The 16932-nt window shown below is 46.4% G+C and overlaps 6 protein-coding genes across 6 annotated transcripts; 3 read left to right on the forward strand and 3 right to left on the reverse strand.

The window, feature by feature from the left end:
* Positions 1-364: 364 nt before the first annotated feature.
* Positions 365-2539, reverse strand: FPOAC1_002408 (uncharacterized protein; the record flags this gene model as incomplete). Its single annotated transcript, XM_044846988.1, has 4 exons — positions 365-1348; positions 1399-1524; positions 1575-2151; positions 2202-2539. The coding sequence occupies 4 exons, from the start codon at positions 2537-2539 to the stop codon at positions 365-367; spliced, it is 2025 nt and encodes a 674-aa protein (XP_044712904.1).
* A 729-nt stretch (positions 2540-3268) lies between these two features.
* Positions 3269-5066, forward strand: FPOAC1_002409 (uncharacterized protein; the record flags this gene model as incomplete). Its single annotated transcript, XM_044846989.1, has 5 exons — positions 3269-3525; positions 3577-3653; positions 3706-3981; positions 4037-4205; positions 4256-5066. The coding sequence occupies 5 exons, from the start codon at positions 3269-3271 to the stop codon at positions 5064-5066; spliced, it is 1590 nt and encodes a 529-aa protein (XP_044712905.1).
* Positions 5067-5176: 110 nt separating this feature from the next.
* Positions 5177-7483, reverse strand: FPOAC1_002410 (uncharacterized protein; the record flags this gene model as incomplete). Its single annotated transcript, XM_044846990.1, has 5 exons — positions 5177-6082; positions 6144-6395; positions 6440-7124; positions 7183-7350; positions 7404-7483. The coding sequence occupies 5 exons, from the start codon at positions 7481-7483 to the stop codon at positions 5177-5179; spliced, it is 2091 nt and encodes a 696-aa protein (XP_044712906.1).
* Positions 7484-9211: 1728 nt separating this feature from the next.
* On the forward strand, positions 9212-11437 carry FPOAC1_002411 (uncharacterized protein; the record flags this gene model as incomplete). Its single annotated transcript, XM_044846991.1, has 3 exons — positions 9212-10461; positions 10522-10793; positions 10851-11437. The coding sequence occupies 3 exons, from the start codon at positions 9212-9214 to the stop codon at positions 11435-11437; spliced, it is 2109 nt and encodes a 702-aa protein (XP_044712907.1).
* A 52-nt stretch (positions 11438-11489) lies between these two features.
* On the reverse strand, positions 11490-12390 carry FPOAC1_002412 (uncharacterized protein; the record flags this gene model as incomplete). The annotated part of the gene is made up of 3 exons (XM_044846992.1): positions 11490-11493; positions 11612-12202; positions 12266-12390. The coding sequence occupies 3 exons, from the start codon at positions 12388-12390 to the stop codon at positions 11490-11492; spliced, it is 720 nt and encodes a 239-aa protein (XP_044712908.1).
* Positions 12391-15464: 3074 nt separating this feature from the next.
* Positions 15465-16749, forward strand: FPOAC1_002413 (uncharacterized protein; the record flags this gene model as incomplete). Its single annotated transcript, XM_044846993.1, has 6 exons — positions 15465-15488; positions 15538-15756; positions 15813-16018; positions 16069-16161; positions 16212-16366; positions 16421-16749. The coding sequence occupies 6 exons, from the start codon at positions 15465-15467 to the stop codon at positions 16747-16749; spliced, it is 1026 nt and encodes a 341-aa protein (XP_044712909.1).
* Positions 16750-16932: the final 183 nt, after the last annotated feature.

Consider the following 16932-nt stretch of genomic DNA (forward strand, 5'->3'; position numbering starts at 1 on the left):
AAGGGATGCTGGTGATCGTCACTTCAGATTAGAGTGCGTAATTCTATCTGCTACAAGATTTCTCCATGATTGCGGAGATTTTAGACTATGTACCACGCAGCCAGGATTAGACGAGGCTAGACTGAGAGAGGAGTAGTCCTCAGCCGTATCCTCAAACGATTCCGAGTCGCCGATTCCGACCTTGAAACTAAACATAAAGTTTATTTATTGGGACTCAATACGAACAGGCACGGTTGTTGTCGCAGGGCTTAGTCGTCGTAGAGTCATTGCATTTTGGTGTTGGGGCATTGCTCGGGCCTATGAGTGTTCAAGGTGGGAAGATCTTCATTCTATATAACAACAAATAATTTTACAGATGGATAATTTACAGCTTTGGCCCCTCCTGCTTGCAGCATCCGGATGTCAGTTTTGATCCCACATCCTTGTCACTTGGCACATCAATGGCCGGGTTCCTTGTGAAAAAGTCCGAGGGCGAAATATGCAACTGAAGCATCTCAACTGGCATGACTGGCCAATCTTCGGTTCGGGGGTTGTGCGTAAGTCCAAAGACACTCCACACGACAATGTCCTGGTTCAGCACATCATCGCATCGATCAGCTGCGTCGCTGACACCTCCGACTTCAATCTTGGATTGTAGAGTGTAGCGACCACCAGCGTAAAGTTCGTGGTCCTTGTACTTTGTTACCCACAAGTGATGCTTCGCAAAGAGTGCGCGTTTGGCTTGTACACTGTTTTGGTCGGCGAGCAGGAGTTGAGTGGGTGGGGGAGTGATCTTGTAGCCGACGGGCTTTCCAGATACAGGGTTTCGCTTGTTGAGGTTCTGCACCTTGAAGACCCTGTTGCTGAAAGGGGCTGCATCCAACCCTTGGGATGTGGTGATTTGTTTCTGGCAAACCTCATACAAGTTGCCCTGCGGATTTGTCCGCTTGTCCATTCTCAATGGAATACTGTCCTCCTGCACGACAGTGTTCTCTGTACCGTCGATAGAAGGATCAATTCTGACACAGAACACATGTTGATGGTTTTGTGCCAACGCGCCAGGGCTGACGACATTTCCCCAATCGCTTGTCTTACCAGGATCAATGTTGACAACTGACACGATTCCTGTTGCACGGGCTTCCACGACAATACCCGCGGCTTGGTCGAACTTGTAGTTGAAGATGTACTCGTAGTTGGCGAGTGTGATGATGAACTGGATGACCAGTTCTCGTCGTCGGGTAACAACAGCTCGGCCAGTGCGCCAGTCGGTGTGCTTCCAGTTAATGCCGTTGTCTTGCTCGTGAAGACAGATTACGTTTTTAGTATCTAACGCTGATCCATCCGAGTCAATGAGGACACCGTCAAAGTACTAGTGAGTTTATTAGTATTGAGTTGTCTTAATTCCAAAAACAGACATACCTTGATAACTCCCAGACAGTCGCATCCAAGAGTCAAACTGTTGACGCAGTGTCCGAGACCTCCATCACCAAAGTCGAACGCTTGCTTGCGATGATAAGGTGGTCGGGGATCAGCATAAGGAACAGTCTGTTCATGGTTAGCAAAATCTCATAGTGTTTATATCAAGGATAACATACCATATCACTGATACTCAATCTGTACAAGACAGGACGTCCATCGTAGCGGATATCGTGAACAACTGCACCCTCACGGGGGTTAAAAGTGACTCTCATGCGCCATTTCTGCCACTGGATCAAGTTTCCATCTGATACAGAAAAGCTTGGGCCTTGAGGCTGCGCGATCATCAAAGGCTTCAAGTCCTGTCGGGTACCACCAGCAACAAGTTCAGGGATATACTCAGCGGGCTGGCAATGATCTAGAAGGCCAGGCGCATGGGTCTTGTCTGTAAGACTATCGCCCTTGCCTCCTGTAGCAGGCTCTTCGACGCGGATAATCTTTTTGGTCCGGGCATCCATAACTGGAATGAGAGGAACAGGATAGGCGTAAAAGTTAGAGTCGGGGTGTCCATTCTTGGTATCACGCGCAAAGACAAGGGCCTGGAAGAAACGAGTGTTTCCATCCTCGAGATCTGGCGCACCATAGGGCCAGGGCTCGATAACAGGCTCAAAGCCTGGTGGGAGTTTGATCTTTGCTAGCTTCTCCTTGAAGATCTCTGATTCCCCAACTGCCTTGACAACTTCTTCAAATTCGTAGCTATTGATGTTAGTGTTATGTACCAAAAACAGAATTTTGAGAATGCTTACATTGTCAAGCTAGATTGATGCTCAGGACTAACAATCTGTTGCTCCACGATGGTCCTCTTCGTGAGGTCAACCACAGATTCATAATACTGTGTCTTGGTATCACCACCAATGATGTCGTAAAAGACCTGAGCACAACGATCAGGTCGCGGAGATGTTGAATGCAGAGAGTTAGAGTGCTCTAGTTCCAAAAACTTGAGAACCTCCTCCTTTGGTGGCTCGAAAAGATAGGATTGTCTGAAATACAGTAAGGCGCCAGGATGCGCCTGTTTGACGATATCTCGGGCGAGATTCGTCTCATTTGCGCTTAACGCGGACAATGGATGTGCGATAGTAGACATGATGATCGAGAAAATAGATGCTGGGATATAATTGGATGAGAATACAGTAGTTGGATTATGGTATAAAGCGTTATGTGTCGGAATCGTTATATAGATAACAATGAAAGGGTTGTCTTCTCCCTGGTTGTTAAAATACTCCCTCGTGACCCTCGGAATGAAAGATTCCGAGCCATTATTGCGGAAGTCAGCTCGGAACGGGGAACCTTGTCTATTAAGTTTTAGTTAGGGTGCGGAGTCGTAACTGTGCTACCCCATGTTTTGATAAACCCCCTGTCTAGTGCCAACTGACTCGAGATCTGTTATCGGAAACGTGCCGCGCTATCCAGGAAACAGCATACATTCTTATCGCCACTATGCCTATAGTCTCATAAAGCTATGCCCTTATAGAAACTAGTGGCGCAGTCATAATGAGGGATTCCGAGATAGCGTATTACTTGAGGCTGGGGTACTGGAGAGTCATGGGAGATTGCATTTCATTCCTACTACTCAAAACATTGCAAGTTACAACCTCCTCGACATTGCTTCAACGTCCAGGTTTCGTTTATGCGGGTCTCCTGCATGTTAAGCAAGTTGCAGGGTCGCACAAACTCTAATTACAAACACATCCTTATCAGTATTGCTCTACTTATTAACTGACAAGTCCTCCCAAGCGATACACAATTCCCGACATACATCAACAAACCGACACAAGTTTTTTTAAAAAAGAATACATCAACTTATTTACCTAGAATGTCGAAAAACGAAGCAGATATCCTGGAGAAACAAACCATGGATAAAGGCAATGGAAGTCTCAATGACGCGCCTGCTGCAAGCGAAGACGCCCTGCGCCTTGCACAGCTTGGACATGAGCAGGAGTTACGAAGACAATATTCTCTGGTCTCTTTGATTGCACTTTGTCTTTGTCTTGGTGCCACTTGGGAGGCTCTGTCAACTGTCGTTGCTACCGCTTTGGTCAACGGAGGAGCGCCTTGTGTTTTCTACAACTAGTATGCCCTTTCAATACCTCTTTGACGAAACCATCCTTACACACAATCCAGTATTCTATCAAACATCTTCTCGCTCTGTGTTGCTGCTTCCCTTAGCGAAATTGCTTCTATATATCCTACTGCAGGAGGTACATCCACATTCCTCTCGTTTCAATGTCCTCTGCTAACTCAATGTCTCAGGACAATACCACTGGGTAGCAGCCCTCGCCCCCTCCTCGATTTGCTCCTCAGCATCCTTCATGACTGGCTGGGTCAGCATTGGCGGCCAGGTAGTCTTGACAGCTTCCGCAGCCTTTGCAGCCGGTCTCGAAACACAGTCACTCATCATCGTCAACGATTCTTCATATGTACCAGAGCGGTGGCAGGGTGTTCTCTTCTACTGGGCCGTCTTGACATATGCGCTCGTGCTCAATATCTGGGGCCACAGGGCTCTTCCTTGGCATAACTACGTGTCTGGTACGTACTTGTATCCCCAAGGGTCATGCGGGTACTAATTAACTAACTCTTTCAGGCATTATCCATGTCGGTGGCTTTGTCATAGTTGTTGTTGTTCTCGGTGTCATGGCGCCCAAAAACACTTCTTCTTTTGTATTCAAGGAGGTTACCAACCAGAGTGGCTGGAGCGATGATGGTGTTTCGTGGCTAGTTGGCCTTTTGACTACTGTCTATCCCTTCCTCGGGTATGTCCAACCTCCGCGTAACTCGGAAGACAAGAACTGACCCTGTTTAGATACGACGCTGCATGCCACATGGCAGAAGAAATGCCCCACGCAAGCCGCAACGTCCCAATCGCCATGGTAGGCAGTGTCGGCATTAACGGTTTCCTTGGATTGGTGTATGTGATTATCCTTCTTTACTCCGCCGGTCCTCTGGAGACCCTTGTCAAGACCCCCACGGGATATCCCTTCATGCAGATTTTCCTTGACGCAACAAAGAGTCAGGTCGGCACTACCCTTCTATCCTTGTTGATCATACTCGTCGCCGGGGCTGCTACCGTTGCGGGTACTACGTCGACGTCGCGAACACTGTGGGCCTTTGCACGGGACAGATCTACTCCGTTTGACAAGCAACTGAGCAAAGTCAATAAGAAGTACGAAGTCCCCATCTATGCCGTCGTTGTGACGGTTGTGCTGCAGATGTTGCTTGGCTTTATCTACCTCGGTAACACGACTGCCTTCAATGCAATCTTGTCCATGGCTATCATCGGGATGTATAGTAGTTATGCATTTCCCATCATTTGCATGCTGTTTTCCAGAAAGCGTCTTCTGTCTGTCAACGCTTTTGGTCCCTTCAGGCTTGGACGTGTTGCAGGTCCTCTCCTCAATGTCATTAGCTTGATTTGGGTCGCCATTGTTGTGGTGTTCAGTACTTTCCCTTCTGTTATGCCTGTCACAGCACAGAACATGAATTACTCTATTGTTGTCATGGCTGGCTGGACTTCTCTGGGAGGGCTCTATTATCTTGTCTGGGGAAAGAAGAAGTACCAGGTACCAAATGTTGACATGGCTGTTCTGGATGGTGCTCGGGATTCGGGAAATTAAGATTGTCCCTGTCAATCGTTGTTTATTGTGGATTTGTAGCATATGAATACAAAGTTACGCCTTGGTTACCGATTAAAAATATCTTTGCTAAATATACATGCCGTCTTGAGTTACATCATACCATTAAATCTCGTCAAATCTCCGTCCAGTCCAAGCCCAGTTTGACCATCCAATCCTCCATGTGTCATGGGCCCCTTCAGCAGATTGTCTTCCTCAAAGGCGCTGAACAAATTCAACAAATCAGTCTCCAGGCCGAATCTGTCGGATATCAAATCACCCAGGTCAAGGCTGCCCGTAGAGATATCCCCATGGTGGTGTCCAGCATCCTTCTGCGCCCCGGAATGATCTTCATTCTCAATAGTTCTTGTCACGCCTGTATTCCCACTCGATGCAAGAGACGTGTCCAAAGATAAAGCACGGTTGATTATCCCTCGGATCGACTTCCAAAGTCTTCGGCTTACTTGTCCTTGCTGTGAGATGTTCTCTAGCAATTTGACAGCATCTCGAAAGTCTTGTCTGCAACGGTTGGCAAATACGTCCGGTGCGTTGCATACCGCCAGTAAGATAGACGCCAAAGCAGCAGTGAGAAAATAATTGAATGTCGGTTTCTGACGAGCATATATATCGCTTGTCTCATTCAGATGCAACAGCACTTGGATAGTGTCCTGGGCTAGACTGACCACAAGCTGTGCACCCTGCAGATCAGCGCGTAAGTTGACGGTACTCATAACGTGATGTCGCAAAACTAGACTCCGTATGTGGTTGCCTCTTAAATAGAGGAGGGTTCGTAAACGCTGTAATGTTCGAGACTGCTGTTGTGGTGCTTGAGAAAGACGCGGAAAGATGAGTTGTAGGTTATGAGGTATGGAATGCATCCATTTTTGAGTGAGGAAGTCAAACAAATCAACCTTGTCTTTGGGGACGGAGAGAGGTGATGAGTCGAGGGGGAGCTCTTCCCAGACTTTGGAACACAGCCGAGCGTAGGAGACCATGCACATAAGATAGGGATGATGGGTCTTGTCTGTTCATCAGCATTTGGTGCTTTCTGTGAGATGATAGAGATTGAGAAGGACATACCGGATCTGGCAACTGGGGATCAATGTCACGATCCGAGATCCCAAAGGACAAACTCGTTCCATAACTCCATCTCCGGTCAAGGATATAAGCGCACCAAAAACATCGTAAAGCCAAATCCCGTTCCTGGGGGTCCTTGAAGTTCTCCAGAAGTGAGGCCCGACGATGTAGTCCAGCTTCAATACATTCTCTTCCTGCATTGCCAATGGCCCTCCAGGCTAGAAGTTCTTCCCCGCAGAAAAACCAGTAGATACTCTGGCATGTGTTAGTTGAAGACCTACTGAAAGTGGAATACGTACCAGCATCATCATCAGTTGAAGTTCTTGAATATCGATAAACGCTTCGCCTGAGATTCTGCATATCACAGGCTCAACGTCGTCTATGAGTTTTTTGCTAAGGTTGTTCTGCCCTTGGGCTTCGATGGCCAGGGCTGTACCAACAGCTAATTTGATAGCTTGTATTTCCTTGAGCGTATTCTCCTCGGGGGACTCGAGGACTGATGTAACATTACGAGATAGGCTTTCCATTTCAATAAATGGATATACAGTCGCAACTTCTTCGAGATACAGCTCTAGAAGTCGCTGTATCTCTACTGCGCCCAAACTCGGAAGAACATCGACATCTCTCAAAGGGAGGGACCCACCTTCACTTGAAACATCCGGTACTGAATCGGATGGGGAAGCGGACATGCTCATGGCTGTATCAGGACGTCGCTCGATACCCATACCCGAAAGAGAATTCTCGGCAATTTGGAAGCTGTAGGCGGATCTCATCGGACCAACAAACTGTGGTTCCCTGGGTTCATTTCTAACATTCCGTAATTCTTGTCTGTATGTGGATCCATTGCCTTGAGACATGGATGTTGTGGTGGATGGATCAGTGAGTTGGGGAAGACGCTGAGACACGTCGTGTAAAGCTGTTGTTAAGGCGCTGACTTGATTTTGAAGGGCAGCAACTTGTTGGTTGAGGGATGTAATATCTGGTCTATCAAGTTGATTAGCCCTGGATTTTCTTGGTGCAACTGAGACCTGATTTAACGAACTGTGGCTCCAGTGTTGACCGTCTTGTCGAACGGTCATTATTTTCATTTGATGAGTGAGTAGTGGTAGGAGTAGCAAAGACGCACTCGGCGTTGTTCGTGGCGCATCTCCTACAGACATGTTCGCCTTCTTCTCTTTCACATTTTAGTTTTCGTTTCTTGCACGTATCACTGTCAAATGTCAGTTTACACCTTGTTCAATGTGTATGACGCGCGTAGCGTACCATGCTACCGGCGCGTATTTGGCGCGTTTGGTGCGTCGATTAGACAATTCTGATGATTCAGCTGTTGATCGTTTTTCCATGTTTAGTCATGGATCGGAGTCATTGGAGGGGAAAGATAGATGACAGTCGGGTACAATTGGGTCTAGTTATGGGGTGTTGTAGTAAAGATGAAAAAAAGTGGTCAACTAAAAAAACAGGCCGGCCATTCTGGGGTCCCCTGCTTTTTTGAGGGATCTCGCTAGTTAAAGTGTGTCAAGATAAGGAAATGTCGCAGAGGACCCTTGACTGTTGTACCCAAAGATGAAGACCCCCGTTATCGGGGACATAGGTACTCCGTAAACTTGATCCATATCTGCTTGCCGACGGGAAGGCACTTATGCTAGACCCGAATTGCGGGACTAATGAGACCCTGGGATAAGTATCATCACTGCTTGGTTCTAAACTCCATACCGATCCGGGATTTTGGAGATCTCCGTCGTCCACAATAAACAAACACCATATGAACTATAAAAGACACTATGGATTGTCTCGTCTATTTCAAATAACATAAGATATTAATAAATAAACTACCTATGTATATGCCCTTGCCTCCCCAGTCTGTGGAAGGGATGGAATTTACTGACCTAGGTAGTCTACCCTATGTACTGTCTGGGCAAGGTACTTGCCGGTTCCACAATTCTTCGTCTCCATTACATGGACGCGACTCAAATCAAGGCTAAACGTGAATCCAGGATCTGTTTGCAGTGTGAAATTTAGTGAAAGGTGATATCAAAGCACGGCAGAATTAGCAAGCATTATTCTATACTTGGTGCAATTCTTGTGCAGATTCCTTGCCAACGTTGTCATGTAGTCTGCACTAAAACTGAGGCTCATCTAGATAGATACAAGTACTGACCTGGTCAGGAGGCACAAGAGGCGTGGTAGAAAGAATTCTGCACAATAACAACCACCCAGTCCTAAGAACGGGTTGAGTTTATGAACGGACAAGGCCCCATGCAATCCTGAATCAAGTTTCGTCAGAACCCATTTCGCTTCAGGTTCCCAACGCAACAGGCTGGGTGACGTGACATCCATAGCAATATACACTACCAAAGTATTCAACAGTCTCGAATCTAGCCATGTCTAAAAAAGTGCCAATGCGATAGATGACACTTATTTGGCTCTTTCTTCTATCAAGCTCATGTCATATTGCAGCTGAGTAACAAGCGTAGCATTCTAAACTTTGACTAGGTACCTACTTAGGGGACGGAAAACGAAATACATTTCCAATGTAAAATGAAACCATCAGGTATCAGTTGTAACTGTTTCATAGGTTTTGAAGGGAGAGAATATCACAGACAGGAACGCTGTAATGAGAACGATGCTAGACTAATGCTGTTTTGTGCTCTTGTTGGGCAATGAAACTGGTAACAACAACAGGGTTTGCTTTGTTTCCTCTGATTCATTTATCTATGCTACCTACTTCACGTTGCAAAAGTTTGCCTCACGATTGTTGTTCCATGACGTTCTGGTTTTCATGCAGCCAGGCAGTAGCTTTCATCGACAAGTCACAGAACAAGGCTGTTGCTGACCTGCAGAACGGCAGCTTGATTTGACCAATAAGCGCCACCTTGAACATGACATGGACACCCAAAAATATCCATCCCCGCCACGTTGTTTCTTTCACCTACATCATCAGCAATTCCGAGACGTACCACGTACTTTGCATCTTTGTCTGGATAGTACAAAGTCGGTCATCATCAAAAGTTCAGTAATCTTTGAAAGCATCTATGCTTGACACTTTGACAGTACTATAGGTGATGCTTCAAATGCTCGGTCGCGCCTTTTGGAGAGATTCTCTCCAAGAAACGCCGCGCAAATCCTTTCAGCTCTCCCTCTTGCTTGACGATGAAGATTATCGAGATGAACACACGACTCTACGCTTCATGAAAGACAGTTGGACTGAGGCTTTATTTGGTGACGAGTTTCATTCACCGAGGTCGCCAATACACCACAGTGGCCTAGATCACGGAAACAAATTGCTCATCATATTCCGTCTTCTTGTTTCGATGGATCATCCGGCCCTGAGTATCCTTGGTGACCTTCTGCCGTTTCGCGCCCCAATCGATTTCTATTCACGTTATCTTGTCTCGACAAGCGAATACTACGACACATGTTTTCCTAGTACATTCGCAGTGGTCCTGGGTGATGGCGATATTCACGGAGAACATATATATCGTTTTCGTCTGGGAAGATCTATTTTCAGAGCGGAAAGCTGCAGCTGGGTGATACTAATAGCACTGCGCAATACAGATCCAAGGCTCAGAGTACAACTACTCGGAGCGAGTCTATCCAGACTGTGCTGGTCATCAGTCGGTCATTGGGCTATAGAGCTCTGTTCATTGTTGTGCATCCACGGCCCGATTCTCGCAGTTATTTTGCGAACTGGTGCTATTGTGAAATGGAAAATTCTATTTGATATTGAGATCCAAGGCGCGATGCAAAGAGAAAGGAGTCAGGCCTATAGAATGAGAGATGGAGGGTTAATCACAAACTGTCTGCATATTTGCTTGGCGATGCTAAATGTTGAAAGGCTTCCTGACGACAGGCAACGTCTGTCACTTTGGCTGGTTCTCAATCTATCGTTCAGTTTTCAGCAGAAAGTACCTCTCCAGACGAGGATCAAGCGGGCGGACGCCTCGAATTACCAGAGTCGGTGGTTCTTGAAAGGAACGACCAGAGACGTCAATCAGGGACAAGACTGTGCAGATGGTACCCAAAACAGAGGAAGTCACTCGGAAAAGGGACAAAAACATAACAAACAAAATGCCCGACCACTCCAAAGACCATTGTCATGGCCTTTCCGATCCGGTCAGAAAAGATCGGCGACCTCGGAAGAACTCCCAGAAGAGGATGACAATGATGGATCAAGTGACAAGAACCCCCACAAGAGACGACGTCTTGAGAACGATAAGACGAATCCTAGGTTTGCTTGCCCCTTCTTCAAGCACAGCCCTACCAAGTTCATTGGGGAACGGTCGTGTTGCGGGCCAGGATGGATTAACGTTCAACGAGTCAAGTAAGGAAACTCTACCCCAACTTATTTCTAATCTTGTTATACTAACTTTAATGTTATCAGAGAGCACATATTCCGGAAGCATGCGGCCCCAGAATTCCAATGTTCGAGGTGCTTTACCGACTTTGAACGCCATTCAGATTTAGATGAACACCAACGGAGTACGGTGGCATGCGAAGTTCGCGATAGACCATCAGCTCCACTCCATGTTGACAAGGGGACAATGCAACTGTTAAAGCAGCGAAAGAAATCTACAGGTCCTGTGACGGAATCGGATAAGTGGTATACTATGTATGAAATTATATTTCCCCACGAAACTCACGTTCCGAGTCCTTGTGAGTTACAGAATTCTCAACAAATGCAAATGAAATATTTAACTAATATTTTACTAGATTATGAGCTGGAGGAGAAAGTGCTTACGAGTCCTTCGGAAGCTACTGTGGAGGAAATGTTCCAGAAGAATCTAAAAGAAACATTACCAGTAGAGGCCCTAACAGACATGAGATTGATGAATCTCATAATGCCTGGTGTTATGTCCGCTTTCAATAGGACATTGTCAGCCTTGAACGATCAAAAGACGACTGTTCTACCCGTTGATATCCAGCAAACGATAACCACTAGTACGAGCTCATGGCCTGAAGATACTAGACGGTATGCAGTGGAAAGGAGCCCATCTCAAGCTGACATAACGGTCAAAGATGAACCCACAAACATGTGTATACCTTTATCTCACTTTGATTCCGCCAATCAGTTTCAGATGCATACGTCTAGTCTTGGGTTGGACAGCATGCAATCAGAGGCAAATACAAGCGATACTTCATGGGAAGCAGTACCAAATAGCGCAGTTTTTGTCGATACAACTCATAATGAGTGGAATTTTGGCGACGATGCGATTGCGGAAACTGGAAACATTCAAATGGATCAATGGATACCATTCGACTATGGTTGTGTTTGGAGTGAAGAGGTTCCAAGGGATTAGAAATGTCTAGAGAAAAAAAGTCACTGTAAACTCGAGGGTTTTGTTAGGAGGATTATCTACAAAGGCTCACGAAAATCACGAATCGTTAGTGAAAGGGGCGTAGTCCATTAACCACAAATTGTCAGAGTTCCATACAGATATCTCTAGTGATACTAAGAAAAGTAACCGTCACACTCTTTCTCTAAGAAATCCATGTGCTCCTGCTCTTCCCGTGCCATCTCACCAATTGTCCAGTGATCCATCGATGGGCCTTCCCAACCCGGTGTGGACGCGTGAGTAGGAACAGAGTCTGCAGCAGGTGTTGGAAGCTGGAGTGGACCTTCTTCATCTGTGAATGGAGAATTACTTGAGAGGTTCTCAAGGCTGTCTGCCTGCGCCACAGTATGAATAGTGGCCTCTGGACCGGTTCTGCTAAGTGTATTGTAGAAGACTGGTAGGTATTTGTAAAGGATGCTCAAGTTCTTGGTCGCTTCCTGTTGGCTTGTTCCACCTTGGCTGGCAAAATCGAGGACTAATCTCTTCATGAAACCTTCAGTAGGGTTACGCACAGCAGCCAGAGCCTGATTGAAAGTCGGGATGAACGGGGCTGGTACATGAACGGCACCGGGATGGGCGAGTCGATACATCTCAGTCCATACCATGTCATATGGATCACCATCCTTCTTGCGTAATTTGAGGATATCGTCGATACGTTTGGCTGAGAAGTGCATGGGCGTTTTGCAATTATTGCCGCATTTGCAGACATGTTTCTTCCGCATATGCTCACTATTGCGTCAAAAATCTGGTCAGAAAACTAGATACAGAGGATCTACGACTGATGTTACAAACCGAAAGTGTCTCCAGTCAACCTCTCCTGTGCGGCATGCTTCAGGGACAGAGTGACGGTTTGGGTATGATTGAGAGAATATGCAGGCGATACGATATGATGTCACTGTTTCCGATAAAGCATCCATAGTGGTGAGATAGGTCAATGATGACAATGCTTAGTCCTGGGACTGATACCATTTCCTGAGGTATCGAGGTTACTGCAGGTGGCTCAGAATTGGAGAAAATATTTTATTTGAAGCAGATATGAACAGACAGCGATTTATGGGAAAGAAAACAGAAGTAAACACATAATCCGACTGCCTCTACGTGCATATATCTGGCGGTCGGACGTCTGAGACTCTTCAAGGTCAACAAATACAATGACGTCCGTTGGGCTCGAGCACATCCGCCATTGGGATTTTTGTTGGAACATTTTTCTAGATGTTAGGTAGATGTCGCTATTATTCGTCGTTGTCTTAGCTCCGAAATGCCTTGACCAGTAGAAAATAAAATATTTTTAGCAATTCGCTGAGAGCCTGATGATACATCACCACATGGGGGTTGAAAACAACAACGTATGCAGGACCTTCAGTGAGCCACACTGCAAGGCATTCTGGTTACCCCTCACTTCAAGTTGAGGCGAGCATTGGTCTGGTGGTGGTGGGAATTGTCCATTTCGACATTTCCCACCTGTCCTGGTCCAATGAACCGCCATCCAGACTGGACCTATAGCGACTGCATGAGTCCTGCGATGTCGGCATGCCGCGATTAATGGTTGCCAGACTGTTGGAGGTGGCTCTGATCGTGGTGGACGTGACCCGTGTTGGATAAGTTTGATCAAACAAAGTCAGGAGGCAAACAACGACTTCACCTTCACACGCCAAATACCTTTGAGAACATAACGACAAACGAAACAAAACAAGACGGGTAACCGAACAAACAAGGTAAGGTCGTCGATAGTGGGCTTGTAACAAGGTGGGGGAGCTCGAGCAAGGGACTGATGCCTGAGGTGAAATAGAAATGACTACCGACAGAGTAGCAAAAGCCAACAGGCCCACGATACTTCACCGTTATGTGTTGGAGGATGGCCAGTCGGATGTACAGAGACGTTTGGCATCAAAGAAGCCAGCTCCGACAGTTGCAGAGAAGATTGCAGAGATGAGGAGGCACTTGGAGTCTCTCGGTCAAGGACCCGTGGCGGCGAGCGAGGAACAGCAGAACAACAAAATGGTCCGTGAGCTCGAGAGCTTGGCAAGTGTAACTGAAGTAGAAACACCAAGACCATGAAGCTCATATATCGGTACAACCTTCGAGGTCGGGATATATATATTGTGTCGTGTAGGGACCGGGGAAATCGTTCGTGAATCGAGAGATTGGCAAAGTTGTTGCCGAGAAAGAGAGAACAAACTGTGAAACAGAGCTTCAAAATTTGAGAATGGACAATCTAGGCAGAGTTCTAGTTTTAAGAAACCAGCTCTATTTACTATACACTACATTTACACAAATCCAACATCGCAGAAAAGCTAAACGCATTTGCGTCCCGACGCAAATGCGTCGAGTGCTGGAGAGACCGACCGACGCCAGGGAGCGGCTGACTGCCTCACCCACCGACTGTGGTACCTCACAACGAGTTACATCAGGCTGTCAAGTCAATGTGTATTGGTGGAGATAACAAATGCCCCGTCTCATGTTTCTGTATAACCGCCATGCCCTTAGCGAGTATTTCACCCATGAGCAGATCAGATCATCTGCACTGATCAACAACGCCGTCCAATCAATACCTCTTTTTCAAGCCTCTCGCCAATCAGACTCAAGCGGGTATCTCCCGGATTTATGTACAGCCCCCAAGGGTAATAAAGGTGAATTCTATTACCTAGATGGCAATTGGCTAATCCTAAATGGTTAGATCAGATTGAGTCCGAGTAGCTCTACTAACAAATTGGAGTCTAGTATATACACTGGTAAGTACAAAGTTCAGTGGCAAAATTCACCTTTATTACCCTTGGGGGCTGTAATCTTGTTAGCCTTTCAAATGATGATTTTAAAGCCTCATATGTCAGTAGAATAAATGACAATTATGCTACAAGATCCAAGGCTACTCTGTACAAATGATTCGATTGTTTTTACCCAATGATCAGGATGGTGACAGAAGTTTGAGCGTCTGCGAGACCCCAGGCATATGTATCTCCTCTTATCTCGTTGTCTCACTTCAGCCACTCTTGGTCAGACAATGCCAAGGTCACAACACCCACGCGCGACTAGATGGCTCCAACACTTGCAAAACCAAGGGACCACTTAACGGTGAACTCCGACCCCTGCATAAGAGTCAAGAATTATGTCCGCCAGCTAGCAATGCCAAGTCGACCAACTCAATTTCGTGTATCATTTATTTCCTGTTGCGAATGGCTGCAGTAGCTTTCACTCTAGAACACCAAGCCCATCATGCATTTCACTACCTCAGAAAGATAAATAGATCTTGGCATAAACGGTCCCTGCGTATCTCCAGTATTCTTAGCCACTGATAACTGGATTGTGGCATTTTGGCGCTTCGATAATGCTTTCTTGGCAGCCCGGAGTCTTCCCCTAGCTTCGCATGCCATCCCATGTACAGAAAGGCTGGACGCTAATAAAATAGAGTTTCCTGAAGAAACGCACTACAAGGATGGAACAGTTGATTGGGACTCAGCTGCCAAACTGACCATTTTCTCGCCTATCGCAAGCTTTGTTGTCCTCTACTGGGAACAACCTTATTAATCTGATCGAGCTTCGGATCGCGCTGACGATCCTCCTGTCCCAGATATCGAATGTCCCCTGCGCAGTAGTGTAATAGTTCAATGCAAAGTCAAGCTATTTCCCATGGTGTCGGATCCTTTGTGCTTCCATTCTCCCCTAGTGGCATCCTCAAACCCCTTTATTCACCAGCCTAAGACTGGACTGGGCAGGTCATGTCGTGGCGCCGCCCGCGTAAGCTTTTGGTCTGGAAATAACGTCTCGTTGATGCTAACGATTTAGACTCCCACGAGCTTGTGGCTGCCTTGACTCGGATGGTTAACCTTGTCCGATGGGTCCATGCAACCGCCGCATCGGTGCACCATATATCAAGTCTTCTGCAGGTTACCGACAGCGTTCCCGGTTTCTTTGTTCTTTGTCTTCTTTCGTCCTTCGCTGTAACCCTTTCTAATTTTGGGCCTGCACTCGCAGGCTGCGTCACTTCGCAGAGATGATTTCCAGTACTGCCGTTATGGTATTTATATCCGTAACCCAAAGCAATCGAAATTGCTAACATTGTGCAGGCATTTGAATGGACAATCCTCGTTCTTGCGTATGTCCTGGTCGCTTGTCGTGTTTATGTCCGCATGTTCCTGCGAGGCGTTGGCTTACACGCTGCCGACTACTGGTTGATCGTCGGTTTAGTATCCTGCCAGGGTCTCCTCATCTGTGATACCCTGACATTCAGGATGCATGCCATGGACGATTTTGTACTTGCGAGTAACAGTATACCTATCAAGAAGGTTCGATAAATGTTCGACACTCGACTTTTAATGGTTAACTAATATCTTTATTCTAGATCAGATTCGCGACGAACTACTTCTTCGACGTGGGCATCTACTTCCCAAAGTTCAGTATCATCGCCTTTTACTTTAACCTCGTGCCCGTTACAAACCCAATGATGAGGCGTTCCCTTTTTGCCTTGACTGGTATAACCGTGGCCTTTGCGTTTATCACCGTCTTTTGTGATACATTCTGGTGTGGGCCTAATCCTTCACTCAACTGGTAACTCATTCAATATACCATCTTCATCCTGATCACTAACACTTTGTCAGGGCGGAAGGAGATCAGAAGTGCACCGTTTTTACGTCAATGACTCTCATGAGGTTGAATTGGGCTTTGAACTTCATCACAGAAGTGCTCAGTATGTTTCTATCGTCCCATCACCTGGTCCTGTTCTTCTAACGTTTTTTCAAAGATCTTATATTCCCTATTCCGCTACTACAAGGCCTCATGACCTCAACAAAAAGAAGATCGGACTAGCTGTCGTCTTTGGAATGGGTATTATCACAATCGCCGTCAGTGTTGGCAGATTCGTCACAATGCTCTACGTCAGCAATGACATATCCATTTGTAAACCTTCCCCGACCCACAACTCATGCACGCCTTTGACTAACAGCCTTTTAGATATTTGGGCCACAGCCGAAATCTGTATATCTGTCATGATCGTCGCCCTGACAGCTCTCCGACCACTCCTCCGAAAGATGACCAACTCCATGTCCACGAGCAGTGACGATCGCTCAGGGAATCCATCAAGGAGAACAGGATTGACAAGGAGTTCGATATATTGGCCAGGAGGAAACAAGATACCTCGAAGACATGTCGTTGAAGTAGGCTCAGAGAGTCTGGCGGGAAGTGAGACCGAGTTGAATAACATGAGTCACGGAATTATGATGACAAAACAGGTCACTGTGTCGGTTGGTAAAGCGGAGTCAGATGCAGAAAGTAGTCGATAATGAACATTAGAGTAGAATTCAAATCCTATAGATAAAGTAATAAACTCTCGATCTGCATCTGCTACAGCACGAAACTGTGGATATACCTCGTCCCCAGCCATGGTTAACGAGATGTCAGTAACTTATCGACATGTCAGCCCCAACAAGAGCCATGCTAAGACCCCTGCATACACTGACTTGCAT

Source organism: Fusarium poae, chromosome 1, assembly GCF_019609905.1.
Source record: "Fusarium poae strain DAOMC 252244 chromosome 1, whole genome shotgun sequence".
In the NCBI taxonomy this organism is placed as follows: domain Eukaryota; kingdom Fungi; phylum Ascomycota; class Sordariomycetes; order Hypocreales; family Nectriaceae; genus Fusarium; species Fusarium poae.